Here is a 14,459-nt window from a genome sequence, read left to right on the forward strand (position 1 = left end):
CGAATCACATAATTAGGCCCCAGGGGCCTAATTACGTGATTCGATTCGATCGAGTATTTGCTCGTGAAAAAGATTTCGACACGATAAAAAAGCGGCATGACGAGATTCGATCGAAATCATTGATCGAATGTTTCGAGAGTAACCGGTAGTCGAACTATGAAAACCTATGTATACTATAGGGAATATTATGAAGGTAGATGTAAAAAAGGTGTTTTTTTTTTGAAAGCAAGAACCAAAAAAAAAAACAAAATTATGAATGAAAAATGTAAATATTTGTGGAATTTTTTGAACAATACATTGAATAATAATTTCGGTATGAAGTTGTGCTAAGAAAATTATTAATTCTTGCAAAATCTTTTTGTTATTGTTGTAAGGGATTGCTAATACATCTACCTTAATAATCCTCTCTCAAAATAAATGAGAGAGAGTTTGGTGGGTGTTTTGCATTAGCCTCTCTGAGAGAATATTTCCTTTGGTAAACAACGGGGGATGAAATGTTTAAAATGTACTTCACTTATAAAATAAAGGCTATTAATATTAAATATTTTTTTCTGTTTTGCAGAAATGCTTATTTTTCAACTTATTTTTTAACGACTGCAAAACTAGTTTTTGTTTAATGATTGCTTGCATTTTGATTCTAAATTTATCACAATTTCTAAAAACGACTGCAAAGGACTTTTCCCAATTTCTCTTGTTATATTGTCTAAAAAATGCTGCCAATTATTTACTAACATCGTTTTTCTTCTATAAAACGACAACAAACAACAATTTTTACATTTTAAACAAAAAGACAATAAGAAATCTTTAATTTTATTTGTTTACGATAGGCAATTTGGCCTCGATAAATTACTCGCAAATTTATGCTCAATTACTCCATAATTTTACTCGATAACGAATGTTGTCATCCCAACTTTGAGTACTCAGGTCGAAACAACTCGATATCGAATCACATAATTAGGCCCCAGGTATGTGATGAAAATCGATTTCGATCTCAAAACGAGTAAAAAACGACTGTAGGTGTGATGCATGTACATTTCCGACATCGAATTGTTTTCGATATCGGTTTCATATTCCATTTTGTTCTATGGGTAAAATTGATCAAAGAGACGTGTGATGCAATCCGATAATCGTTTATTTTCCTCGTTTTGAAAACGGCCATATTTTTGTGGTCGATTGAAAAACGATGTAATAAATTTGGTTAGATTTTTTATGAGAGTTTAAAATGTAAGAACAGTAGGTCTATTCTGTAACTTTTATCGATTGAAAAGTGGTTAAAATTTCTTTTGTTTTTGTAACAACTACAAAACAAACAAATGAAATTGTTGTAAAATAAACAATGAGTAAAGTTGTTAAAAAGTTACAGAATAGGCCTACAGGACTAAAATGATAAATTAACATTTATTTTCCTTATTTTTGGAATATTTTGTTAACAAAATATTTGAGATTTTGATAAAAAAAAAGCACAGAACAAAAAATCTACTTGTAACATCTTCAAATTGGTGAAGACACCCGCTTAATATGTTGTTATGCGCTGTTTGTAGTTCTCATCATGTAATAGCACAAACATTTCCTCACTAAACGCTCATATAGGCCAATTTAAATAAGAACACACATTAAGTCTGTCTGGTTACTTTCCCAGCAAGAATTGTCCAGCAAGAACTTTCTCAGAGAGTAAGGGGTTTTTATTCTCTTTTGCTAGAAAATTTTAAAAAGTAAACAGACACCTTCCCAGCAAAAACCAGCAAGCAATCAGCTGACTTGCCAAAACAGAACAATTTGTCCGCCAACAAAGGAAGCAAACACGTTGTATTTTATTAAAAATAAAAAAGAAAATGAAACAAAAATGTATTTTTCCACTTTACAAATTTGTTCTCCATAAAACAATACAATTAGACTATGTTATTTCCACAATAAAATTGTTTTTAATGTTCACAAACATAAATCAACAAAAAAACTAACAACAGCTGATTGATTGTTTTCAGGAAGAAGAAGAGCTTGCAAGTGCTTGCTAGAAGAAATTTGTCCAGCAAGAATTTGCAAGCTCTCAGTGAAAGAACTGTCAAAATGTCTCTCTCGAATCGCTCTCTTTTGCTGGTTTTTTGTGTTAACAGACGACTTCCAGCAACAATTGGTACAAATTGTTACAAATTTTAGGGTAACCAGACACAGCTATTTATTTCATTTCATTTTATTTACTTAATAATGCAAAAGCTGAAGGCAGCCATTAAATTTTATTTCGGCTTTTGCATGGTACAATTACTTAGGTAGAAACATCGGCGAATTGCTACAACAAAGCAACTTTTTTTGTAATGTAAACTGTCAAAATTTTCGCCAAATGGTTTCTTGTTGTCTCTTTTTATCGCTTGTGTTTGTACAGTGAAGTGAACACATGCTATCTCTTACTTACCGAATCATATGGTTTTTTGTTTTGATTTTTCATGGCGAATTTATAGTTTTTTGACGTTTTAGATTCGATCAGCTGTTCTGAGGCATCTACCTAAGTAATTGTACCATGGGCTTTTGCCAAAAAGTATTTTATGTCGCTTTCAGCTGGAGATTCGGGATCACTAGTCCGTTTTTTGTATGGGGGAATTTAATGAAATTGAAACAACGTGAAATTGAAATTCGATGAGGTTCCCATCACATCTAAATACAATTCACTCGTTTTGGACAAATCGTTTTCATACCAAATCGATTCGAAATTCATCACATACCTGTATGTTTACATTTACGAAATCCACTCGATTTCATCTGTCAATTCCTTTGTGTATACGTCAAATGAAAAGTCATCTGAAATCGATTGGATTTCATTTGACGTTTGGGCAATGGAATTGACAGTTGAAATCGAGTGGATTTCGTAAATGTAAACATAGTATTACTCTAGTATGGAACTCGATTTAAGAACCCCTAGTTTCATGCACGAATACAAAGCAACTGACAATACGGAAGTCAGCCTATAGCCAGAATTTCTTCGGATGTATTGGTCGCAAATAATCTGAATAGGGGGTCGATTATGGATAGCAACTTAAGTGTAGTTGCGTTGCCAGATGAGAAAATCATACAATTAAAATAACGGAAACGACATAATTTTTGTTAAATTCATTCAATATCAGTATTTTGAACCTTCAGCTATTAATTTAATTGTAAAAAAAAGTATGAATTTCAATGCGGAAATAAAAATTTCTATTATAAAATTTGCTGTCAGCAACGCAACTGGAGTTGGGTTGCTATTCATAATCGACCCCTAGGTTGAATTCAACCGTAAAAGCCTGCAAGTTTCGCCACTTTTTACTCAAAAGCGTTTCTTTACTTTAAAAACCATACAATTGATTATGCAAAGCAAATTCTTCTTCATCATGGCACACAAAGTGGATTGTTGACACGAGCACATCATTTGTTTTCTCTTGATAGACCGTGTTTATATGCTGTTTATATTATAGCTTTTTGCAGGGTTAACCTTCATTATCAGGATTTGTTTGCCTAATCTCATCAAATTTATGAAGATTTACCACACAAATTTAAATCTTTTCATGACTGGATTTGTTTGAGATCCTGCACGAAATCTGCATACTAACATAATACAACACTGCTTTTGTACTGAAAAATGCAACTCATTTCCCCTCTTACGAAAAGTTGCAATCGTTTGTTTTCATTTGTTTTGTTTACATTTTATTTGCCAAAAAGAAAATTTCCAAAAAGAGAAAATTATGTGATGAATTCGAAAAGACGTAAGTAAATAAATATTTATTTGAGTAACAAATAAATTAGCGCTTCTATTTTTCACAGGAAAAGTATAAATCTAAAGCAAGAAGGAAACGCCATTCGCAGATCACAAAAGCTAAAGGCTTGCTGAAAAATTCGATCAAGGACCCATATACGAACACGATGGTGTCCTGATTTTGACCACTAACAACAAAATGTTGGCGATGCAATACCTGCTTGTGTGTTACCGTCGTGATCTAGTGGAAAGGCTTCCCCACCCAGGCTCGTCAGAAATGGGAGCAGGGAGCCAGAACATACTGGTCGATGGTGCCCTGATTCCGACCACTAACTCCTTCAAGACATTGGGTGTAACGTCAACAGCTGCAAGCAACAGCTGTATGCGAAGTAGGAAGAAGGTTCTCAAGTAGCTGGCCGGCTGACAAAGAAACCTTGTTGATATCTGCAATAGGCCGGTCTGTGGTGAGCAATGTAGCGCCAGTGTGGAATGCAAAAGCTAACGCTACGCTGTGGAAAAATATTCAAACCTGCCAGAATGTCAATCTGAGGACTGCAACAGATTTTACACAACAAGATATTGTCACGATATAGTGGTCAGGCACGTCAGGATCTGGAAAGAGAGGTCCAAAGTTACAAGCGAGAACGAGTGCTTTTAGCCTTGTTATAATCCGAACGATGCCGCCACCTCATTCCATACTGGGCCCGAATTGATGGTACGACCACTCACGTGTCTCCTGATTCTTTATGACGGCAGCGAGTAGAATTTGTAGAATTTTTGAATCTGGACCAGATAACTGAATAAAATAATAATGTACTGAAATTAAATAAACCAGCGAACATACACGCGTTGCTACAACAACAACTATTGAAACAATTCCACAAATTAGAAATTGTCTTTACGGCCAAAGTTGTGCCCCTCGTATGTTGGGACGACAAATTGGAGTTGAATTAGTCATATTCCTCTGTCTTACTAGTGCGCACGATTTGGTTCAAATTTTTAGTATCGTAATATTTTGTGCAAATTTAGTTAAAGTTGGGAGATCGATCCACTCCTTCGGGAACCTCCCACACAAAATTTGTAAAGAGTGCAGTTTAAGGACTCGCAACATATGCGGCCCTAGTTAGGACGGTACAATTTTTTACGGGGGCAAGTCCATACTTCCTGAGAAATTGGCCCAAACTCAAAGAACACCTTCACCTCTTTTCATTAGGTCCGAGTTATATCTCTGTCGGCACAGTTGACTGATACTTTCTTACTTTCTAGTATTTGACCACTTTAAGTAACACAATCGGGACCAATTTAAAGCCCAGAAAGTTTATTTAATACTGGCCACTTTTGTTGAAATGTCTCCATCCAAAGCTGGAATATTCATCGTTGCAATTAAAATCCAAAAAATGCGAACGATTATTCCAACATCTTCGTTGTCTGACCACCTATGCCCACCAACTTTGCATCATTGTCAGGCTTTTGTTTGGTATACCCCTTACTAAAGACGGAGATATTCGCATTAGAATAAAAACTTGAGTATTTCCTCACAGAAGTTTTTGCCCATTTCGACTTCTACATATTCGGGTATGTGATGAAAACCGAATCGACTCGATTTGCAGAATCGAAATGGTATATAATCGGAGTGCCGTTGATGATATATATAGTTTTTCTTCGCAAAAGCCCCTTATTTGAATAATATTTGTAAAATCCATTTTCAATTTCATTAAAATATTCACAAAAATTAGAGATATACGATTTCGATTTATGGCAAAACGAGTGGGATCGTTTTCCATCACATACCCGATTATCTAATAATGACAAAATAACCCACAAATTGAGACCTGTAGCGTAATAAAAAAGGTTTAGATGGACAGACTTGCTAGAATGCCGCTGTGAGGTCTGCATCAGTGTGCTTTCTTATGAAACCAGTGAACCATATTCATGAAGAAACGAAGGTTTTACCGGTGCATCAGCACCACAGGATGTTGTCGATGAAGTACCTGCTTGGGTATTAACACGAGTGGTGTTAGGCAGTTAAGATCCAGACGATGCTGCCGCCTCAATTCCTATTGGGCCCAAGTTGATGCACGATAACCAACACATGTACGTTGTACGAATCTGATAACCGAAATAATAAACGAACAAAAATATTTGCGTTGCTATGGTAAGTACAACATTAACCGATTGATACGAGCAGTATATTGAGTAAGTGCAAATTTGAATTCTGATGGAGACTATACCAGTAGACCTGCAAAATTCAAGAAATATGAAACACAGATATCTGAGCGCATAAATTATATATTATATTATGAATAAACAAACACACACACAATTGCGCTAAAATCATTGGTCAACTTTGCACGCTTTTATATTACAATTTGAATCGCAAATAAATAGTGCGAGGGTACAATTAGCAGCGATATTACATTTTCAAAAAACAAAAAAAAACACACAGACACATATTACATGCGCCCTTTTTACAATCACACTATTATCCAATCATACAATACGATTTACCGCCAAAATGTACAACGACCCAATATAATAGATGACATTCAATTAAATAATAACTGAATAGTTGGGACTTCAAATGCGCCATGATTATCGCCAGCCATATTACTTCCAGTGAAATTATTTTCGGGGTACATATTAGAAAAGATATTTAACATCTGATTTAATACCACCATCCGAGACATTTGATTCCTGAAAAAAATACATTATGACAATTGTAAAAAAGAGCCTATGTTGAGTCCACATACCTCAACTCGCAATTTCAAATCTTTGGAATAATCATCAGTCACGTATAATGGCCTTCAGTTGATCCGATCTATCATGAGGAATGTTCTCACTGCCTTGTAAAAATATATTGGGGGCTATCATGAATGAAATTTCCCGTGAATTTGTCTTTCCGCCGTTGCAACTTTACAAGGGTGCATATCTTTGGCAACTTGTATAGAACATTATAGAAGAGTTGATTAGTCTCATTAATAGATATGTTGGAAATATTTTCACTTACTTCAGATACTCCACCATAATATAAAATTTTCGCCTTAATAAAGCCATTGCTAAGGACATTCATACATCAGCGATTTCCAATTTCATGTAACACAATAAGGTGGAAATACTTTCCGTTATTATATCCAAATCTTCAATGGTCTGCTCAATAGCAACCCCAATATCATCACCAGGACATATGGCATCTGTATTTACATCTTCTGAGCTGGATTCTTTACAATATTATTTCAACACAACTAAAAAATCCAGCCAGCATTAATAACGAAATGCTTTTGGATTCTATACTCACTCCTTGAGGTTTTTATCAGAAAACACATTTATCACATTCATGAACGTTATCCAATGAATTGGCTTATCACCACAATTTTAAATGACAATACGATCGACACCTTATTGTCGCGACCAGCACGACCAACCTCCTGCAAATTCCTTAGCATATTATAATGAATAACTGCCCCAATATCGAGCGTATTAATACACAAAATAAAATGAATATTTCTACCATGTTTCTGCAGTTAACACGTTTCCGTTTGTTTTTATTACGATCCTCTACACACAGTATTCAGGAAACTGGCAATACTTTCACATCCTAATTCCGTTGAGACGCGTTTCGCGATATAGACATATTTATTTTCCAGTTTTTTTTTTAAATTTAAATAATTAGATATTTGTTTGTTGATTTGCTGTTTTGTATGTATACACAAACAAAAATCAGCTGTCATTTATATCCTCATGAAGGCATATATAAACGGTTAAGATTAACCCACTGGATCTTTAAATCCCACAGGGTTAACCTTTAATAGTATAAACGCCCTATTAGACATTCAAACTGGAAAGAAAATTTTTCTTCTCAATTTCTTTTAAAATTTCCTTGTTGTTTAGACACGGAAATCATGTTTGTGTCAATTTTATAATTTTTCTTATTCTTCTTCACACTCATTTTCTCAGTGCGCCGTTCAAAAACAAAGCCAAGGCAAAAATTGTAATGAAAAGTAAAAATGGACGTGTGTGATAAACAATTAAGCTCTGTTCCAGAACTAAAAAGTTTTTACAATTTTTACCACTTTTACACATTTTGCGTTCCCGTACACAAAATTTATATGAAAATCGTTTACGACTTTTACAACTTTTACGACTTTTACCACTTTTTAAAGTACGGGAACAGGCCATTAATTATTGAAGGAACCCTTGAATTGCATTTTAATTTTGATATTTCCACTTATTTCGAATAGTTTTTGCTTAAAAAATAGTTTTTCCTCCAAATGGTTTTTTTTTTCAATTGTCTCCGCTGTTGTTTGTTTCTCGACAGAGAAAATAAAATGAAAGAAAATGCAAAAACAAATCTGCAGCCAACTTCAGGTTGTATACGAAGAAAAACGAAACAAAACAGAATTTGCCAGTACAGAGGTGTCTATACCCCCTCTTATTCCTCTCTACTCCCTCGCCCATAAACTCAATTTTCTTTCCCATCAACTTTCCCAGTATAAACAGGGACATAGAAAAGTGAACGGGTTAGTCCCAATTTACATTGGGCGAGTTTACTTGCGGCAATTGTCATTTTGTAGGAGAGAGAGGTGAGGCATATGGTAACCCTTTGCCTCTCAGCACCCTCTCTCACCTACAAACTGACAATTGCCGCAAGTAAACTCGCCTAATGTAAATTGGGACTTATTTCTATTTGTCTTAATATTCTCTTTTATTTATTGTTTTTATTTTGTTTCTATTAAAAATACAAAAACAAAATACATGTATTTCAAATTGAAAAAAAAAACAAATACATGTATTTTGTTTTTTTGAACGCACACGCAACACGCAGTTAGGTAAAGGCTTAAAACTTAAAAACAATTGTATGTTTATTCCTCGTCCGTATTCCCTCCATTTTAGTAAGTCTATCTTAAAATGCATTTTACACTTGTACTCAAAACATGTGTTTTGGGAGTTTACGTCATTTATTTGACAGATATTGTATGGAATTGACAACCTAATTATGCATGTTTTATAAAACATGTTAAACGTAATATGCGTTTAATGCTATGTTTACATTTACAAAATCCACTCGATTTCATCTGTCAATTCCTTTGTGTATACGTCAAATGAAAACTCATCTTAAATCGATTGGATTTCAATTGACGTTTAAGCAATGGAATTGACAGTTGAAATCGAGTGGATTTCGTAAATGTAAACCAAGGCATATTTATATAAGGTAGAAGTGACAATCAGCTGTACTCTTACTTTTTTTTGTAAATTTAGTTTTCAAAATGTATAGGGTCTACTCATGAAATTTGAAATTTCTAAATTTGCTACCATAAAATACTGCTTTTCATCCTAAACATGTAATAAAAATGCCCTATGACAGTTCTGAATGCTTTAAGGTCTCTGCACATACGGCGCGTTGAGCGTCAACAACAAACTTGGCATCACTTACCCTTTTTTAATGTGGTTGTTGTTTTTAACGCGTGACGCGACGCGCAACGGATTCAAATTTATTCTATTTTAAAGGATTTTCAAAATGTATTTGTGTTTTTCCTGAGAAAATTTTTGGAACGACCCTATTATTCAATATTTTTTTGACAATTAATTTTCAATAACAACAATGTTGTTTTTGTAAATTTGTTAGTTGTTGTAATTCATGCATATACCTTATATAAATTTGCCTTGATGTAAACCATGGTACAAATACACAAATACAAGTACTTTTCACTTGCGAAGTTATCGTACAGACCATGGTGTAAGAAAGAAGGTGACACAATAATAGCAACCTATGTCTTCATTTGCTGTCAAAACATATTTTTAATCAAAAATAAATAACAAATATTTCGCTTCTATAAAAAATATCTGTGTACAACATCTTTGTTTAAGCTTCGCGAATAATATTTTAACGTTTTCTTCTAACTTTTGTGGATATTTCGCGCAAAAAAAATTTGACAGCAAATGAAGACTACAACCTAACGTCAACTATTGGATCACCTTGTTAAATTCGCCTTGGTACAGACCTCTTGCTTGCTTCTGATCATGGTACAAATACACAGGTAGCCGCATCGGCAATTGTTGGTAACATAAGGTGTCAAAATTTGACATCAATTCAATGCAGTTGACACATTATGTTACCATCAGCTGGCATGATAATGCTACCTGTATTATTGTACCATGATGTAAACATAGTATATGTCTTCTTCTTATAAAAACAATCAGCTGTTTTTTGCAATGCAATTGCATTTTTGTGCGAATTTTTATTTCATCAGTTTGACACTCTCTGAAAAGGAATAAAGTAAAGCAGAAATGCCCAAGGAAGACTGCAAATATTGGGATAAGTGCTATCAGAAAAATGAATTGCATTTACAAAAATATAATCATCCTGAAAAAACGACGGTAAATACAACCGATGAAGAAAAAGATAAATCACCCAAAAAGAACCCAGCAAAACGCCGATCATCTGAAATGGAAACCGCCACACCAAGCGAAACTACATCAAAGGATACCACCAACCATGATGAAAAAGATAAATATGAAACTGAAGAGCTAAGGAAGGAAGCCTTATCGAATATCAGTGGTAAAGATTATATGGCCTTGCTTCAAAAACGCATCAAATTATCTGAACAACAAGAATATGACAACTTGTTGAAGAGTCATGAATTTATACGTCATAAATTTCTTGTTGAAATGCCGCCTGACTTTTATGCATTTTGGAAATTTTTAGAACAATTGAAACCCAATCTAAAAGGCGAGGAAATTCTCAAATATATTGAAAATCAATTTCAGCTGCTGGCAGTTGGACCATTTGAATTTTTGGCGGGAAAATTTAATCAAGCCAAACTTCATGAACCTGGGGACTATTTGAGACATTGGCGTTTCTTTTATGATCCACCCGAATTTCAAACGGTTTTTGTGCGCAAGGGTAGCGGTATACATTATGGTTATTGGCGGGATGATCCCCATGACAAGGAGTCGTTGTTGGTGGCACGCAATGATTCAACAAAGAGCTGTGAATTTGAATTCATTGCTGCAAATATATTCGACGCTTTTCTACATTATTTGGAAAAGGATTTTCAAGGCACTCCATTCACCGCAGCCAATGTGGCCAGCACGAAAAAGTCCTTGCAAAAATTCATTGGCACATGTGAGGTACAGTTGGATCCTTTGGATAAGATACGTCGTGCTCGCAGTTCCAAGGTTGTGTGTAAAACCTTTCATCGTGCTGGCATAGTTGTACCCTATGAATCGAAGACGCAATTAGGTTATAGACCTTTGCTGGAAAGTGATGCTGAGCTAAAAAGAATTCTGAAACTATTCGATACTGCCGGTTCTGATGCCCAAGACAAAAATGATGAGGTAAAGACTGCAGTAATGGAGAAATTACAACCCATTGCCACAGCCGCCAGTATTGCGGTTGATGAATGTGATTTTGGTACAGCCCTAGAATTGGGTATAGATCTGTTTTGTAGCGGTTATACTCAATTACATATGCTTATCAGTAGCCTTTTGGTCCAGGCATATTCGCTTTTACAACGTCCTCAATTTATAGCCATATCAAAGGCGCATTTGGAACAAAGATCCAAGGGTCTCAATTTAAGTATTTTCGATTTAGAAAAGTAAGTTTTTTGATGATTTTCTTTATTTAATAAAAACCGCAGCATTAAGTTGAAATTTATATACAAAATGCAAAAAAGACTACCCTAAACCTTAACATTTTACCAAGTTACATAAAATTATAGTTGAATGCTTAAAAAGACATTTCTGTTACATATACAAATGGGAGTCATCACGTTTCTTAGGTTTATATGATGATGAATATTCAATATTCAAGTCTTTTAGAAGAGCCAATATTGGCTTGGCGGCCAAAGGATCCAATGCCAAGTTGTCGGTATAGGCCACATAGGATTGAGTCTTGAGGCCCTCATTACAACGCCAAGAGGATACTAGGGAAGGAATAAAAATAAAAACAAATATAGGTCGATATGGTTACAAGTGCAAAACTTACTTCCAGCTGCCACACCAGCAATAAAATTGGGAGCCTCCAGGGCCTCAATGTGATTTAGGGAGCCATCAATAGATCTTAGAAATGTAATCTCATCCCTTACAGCAGCAACATTTTCTGTTTTATACTCCACTTTGGCCTTGATTGTTATAGTAATCACCTCTTCCGGTTTACAAAGCTCCAACAAAAGTTGACATATCTCTCCACTAGGCGTTAAATCTTCATCCACTATTGCAATCACTAGTTCCTTAGCCGGCACGTAATGCAATGAGGATTTTTTACTAGGTATTGCAGCAATTTTTTTACTACCATTTACAAGTAATGTGGCTTCAGCAAAACTACTAATTGAGGGTCCTTCAAAAATCAGCATTCGTTTGCATTTATTTTTCCATTCAGCCTCTTCCGGATATGTTTCATACGCTAATTGTAATCTGTGAGGGAATTTGTTATTAATTCACTGGAATGTAGGGTTTTGATTTTAACTTACTTTTTTGCTTCTACCTTTGGACACTCATCTTCATCACAATCATCCCAAAAAGCTCTAGAGGAAGGAATGTTAAGTTCACCAAAACCCATTGGACAACCCATTTCGTTTAAATATTTATTAAATCTTTTGGCTACAACCTGTTTCGAATTGACAAAATTATAAATAAATTGAAATAACAAACACAAGTCATGCGGGTATGTTCAGTTGATGTACATCAATTAGCAAAATATATGTGCGGGTATGTTCAGTCTATGTCACACTTTTCAATGAAGGTAGTAGTGCAATTAGTAAAGTCGTAATGTGGTGTTTTTGCCTATGATGAGAGAGCATTTACAGGCTGTTTCACTACATCGAACGAAAGAAAACAACTAAACTCGTGTATGATTTTTATATTTTGTACTTTTTTTTAAAGCAAACATAAAAGCTGTGTTCCTTTACTTACCTGAGGTTACCATTTGTTACCATTTTTAAACTGCAAAGCGTTCCTTAACCCCGAAAAGTGGCAAAACTGGAAGCAATTTTTAAGAGAGTGAGAGAGGAGAGAGTCGAAAATGGCTTTCTCTTCTACCACAGGCTACCAGACAAATTTCTGCAGGTAAAAATGGCAGAATTGATTTTTCGACTTTTGTTTGACGATTATTTCACAATGAAGAAGAAAATGGACGAAAAACAGAAGAAAAAGTCATACGCTGACAAAACTAAATTAAAAACTGTGAAATAAAAGACGAAAATTTATTTTTTATGTTTCTTTTTGACATTGCTGCCAGATCTACAATTTTTCCCGTTCCTTTACTTTTCTGGTAAAAATGTTCATGAGAGAGCAATTTTGACACTTGTCTCTTTTACCACTCTTACCATTTAAAAAGTAAAGGAACAAATCTATTATTTAACTGTTTTGGGACAAGGCGTGTCCCAACGTGTCACTAAACGGACCGTATGTGCCGAGGGCTTTAACATTTTCTCTTTGTTTTCACAACAACTAGGGCACACAAGGTATGAAAAAGAACCTTCAGTGCTGGCAAATTCAACGATTATTTTTCTCTAACTATTCATGATTGGAGGAATGTCCTGCATTCCGCAAGAATATTCATGATTTGGCTGAGTGAAACAGGCCCTTTATTTTTTACACAAAACTCCCTGAAAATATCTTAATACTATGTTTACATTTACGAAATCCACTCGATTTCAACTGTCAATTCCATTGCTCGAACGTCAAATGAAATCCAATCGATTTCAAATGAGTTTTCATTTGACGTATACACAAAGGAATTGACAGATGAAATCGAGTGGATTTCGTAAATGTAAGGGGTAGTTTACACTATATGTAAATGTCATATCACATGAAATTTTCCATCGTTATATATTCGATAATATGTGTAATATTGGAGATTTTCCTTACGCCATTTACTCTGTGCGCCCACACCAGCAAAAATGTAAAAAAACTACGTCTCCACATTGCCTCCGTGGGTAAATATGGAATGTTTTTATTTCGTGTCATATGACACTGATAGATAGTGTAAACTACCTCTAAACATAGTATAAGCTGGAAACCAGGGCTTCGGAGTCGAGCCATTAAAATAGATAAATGGCCTGTTCCCGTACTTTATAAAGTGGTAAAAGTCGTAAAACATGTAAAAGTCGTAAACGATTTTCATATAAATTTTGTGTACGGGAACGCAAAATGTGTAAAAGTGGTAAAAATTGTAAAAACTTTTTAGTTCTGGAACAGAGCTAAAATTAAATTCACAACTTAAATTACGGTCATTTCAGTTTCAACTTTCAAGATACATTACATTGGGAGGATACCAAAACATATACCTATATTGTTCGTTTTTTTTTCTCGTTGACAATACGGAATACAAAGTAACAAGCACTTCAGCATACTTCACACTTCAGAACATGTAGCAAAACCCTTCAAAGCAACTGCAATCGGACGGTATCGTTACAAGGTTCCTCTACCTAAAAACCGACGGACGAGTATATTTACAATTTTCCGAATTTGACTTGAAATACCAAATTACCATAATTACTGACCGGTAACACTCTTTGTAATTTTTTGAGTTATGGAAAATTAACGATATTTTAACACCGCAACGTGACAGAAGACCAAAATAGCGTATTGCCCCTTAACATACACTTTTTTGGATAAGGTTACTTGAAACCTTTATGTCAAAAGGGATAATTTTTTCAAACCGTTAAGAATTTTGATTTAAGGCCCCCACTCATTAGTCAGTCTGACCCAGATAGCATTTAGAAGACTGTTTTTTCCAAAA

The 14,459-nt window shown here is 34.7% G+C and overlaps 2 protein-coding genes across 2 annotated transcripts; one reads left to right on the forward strand and one right to left on the reverse strand.

The window, feature by feature from the left end:
- The first annotated feature begins 9,919 nt into the window (after nucleotides 1-9,919).
- Hpf1 (Histone PARylation factor 1) lies at nucleotides 9,920-11,449 on the forward strand. Its single transcript, XM_073978744.1, has one exon. It carries the CDS (start codon nucleotides 10,004-10,006, stop codon nucleotides 11,315-11,317), a length of 1,314 nt encoding a protein of 437 aa, XP_073834845.1. The 5' UTR covers nucleotides 9,920-10,003; the 3' UTR covers nucleotides 11,318-11,449.
- PSMG1 (Proteasome assembly chaperone 1) lies at nucleotides 11,315-12,401 on the reverse strand. The gene is made up of 3 exons (XM_073978756.1): nucleotides 12,187-12,401; nucleotides 11,703-12,130; nucleotides 11,315-11,640 (listed from the first exon to the last, which is right to left on the reverse strand). Exons 1-3 carry the CDS (start codon nucleotides 12,285-12,287, stop codon nucleotides 11,462-11,464), a joined length of 708 nt encoding a protein of 235 aa, XP_073834857.1. The 5' UTR covers nucleotides 12,288-12,401; the 3' UTR covers nucleotides 11,315-11,461.
- Nucleotides 12,402-14,459: the final 2,058 nt, after the last annotated feature.

Source organism: Musca autumnalis, unplaced genomic scaffold (assembly GCF_047663935.1).
Source record: "Musca autumnalis isolate F117 unplaced genomic scaffold, ASM4766393v1 scaffold_1, whole genome shotgun sequence".
NCBI lineage: Eukaryota > Metazoa > Arthropoda > Insecta > Diptera > Muscidae > Musca > Musca autumnalis.

What these genes read in the sequence shown, in the direction of transcription:
- PSMG1 (XM_073978756.1), bottom strand. Translation starts at nt 12,287, where the DNA reads ATGGGTTGTCCAATGGGTTTTGGTGAACTTAACATTCCTTCCTCTAGA. An exon ending in CCAAAGGTAGAAGCAAAAAA is followed by an intron (nt 12,131 to 12,186) that starts GTAAGTTAAAAT and finishes ATTCCCTCACAG; the next exon opens with ATTACAATTAGCGTATGAAA. An exon ending in TGCTGGTGTGGCAGCTGGAA is followed by an intron (nt 11,641 to 11,702) that starts GTAAGTTTTGCA and finishes TTCCTTCCCTAG; the next exon opens with TATCCTCTTGGCGTTGTAAT.
- Hpf1 (XM_073978744.1), top strand. Translation starts at nt 10,004, where the DNA reads ATGCCCAAGGAAGACTGCAAATATTGGGATAAGTGCTATCAGAAAAAT.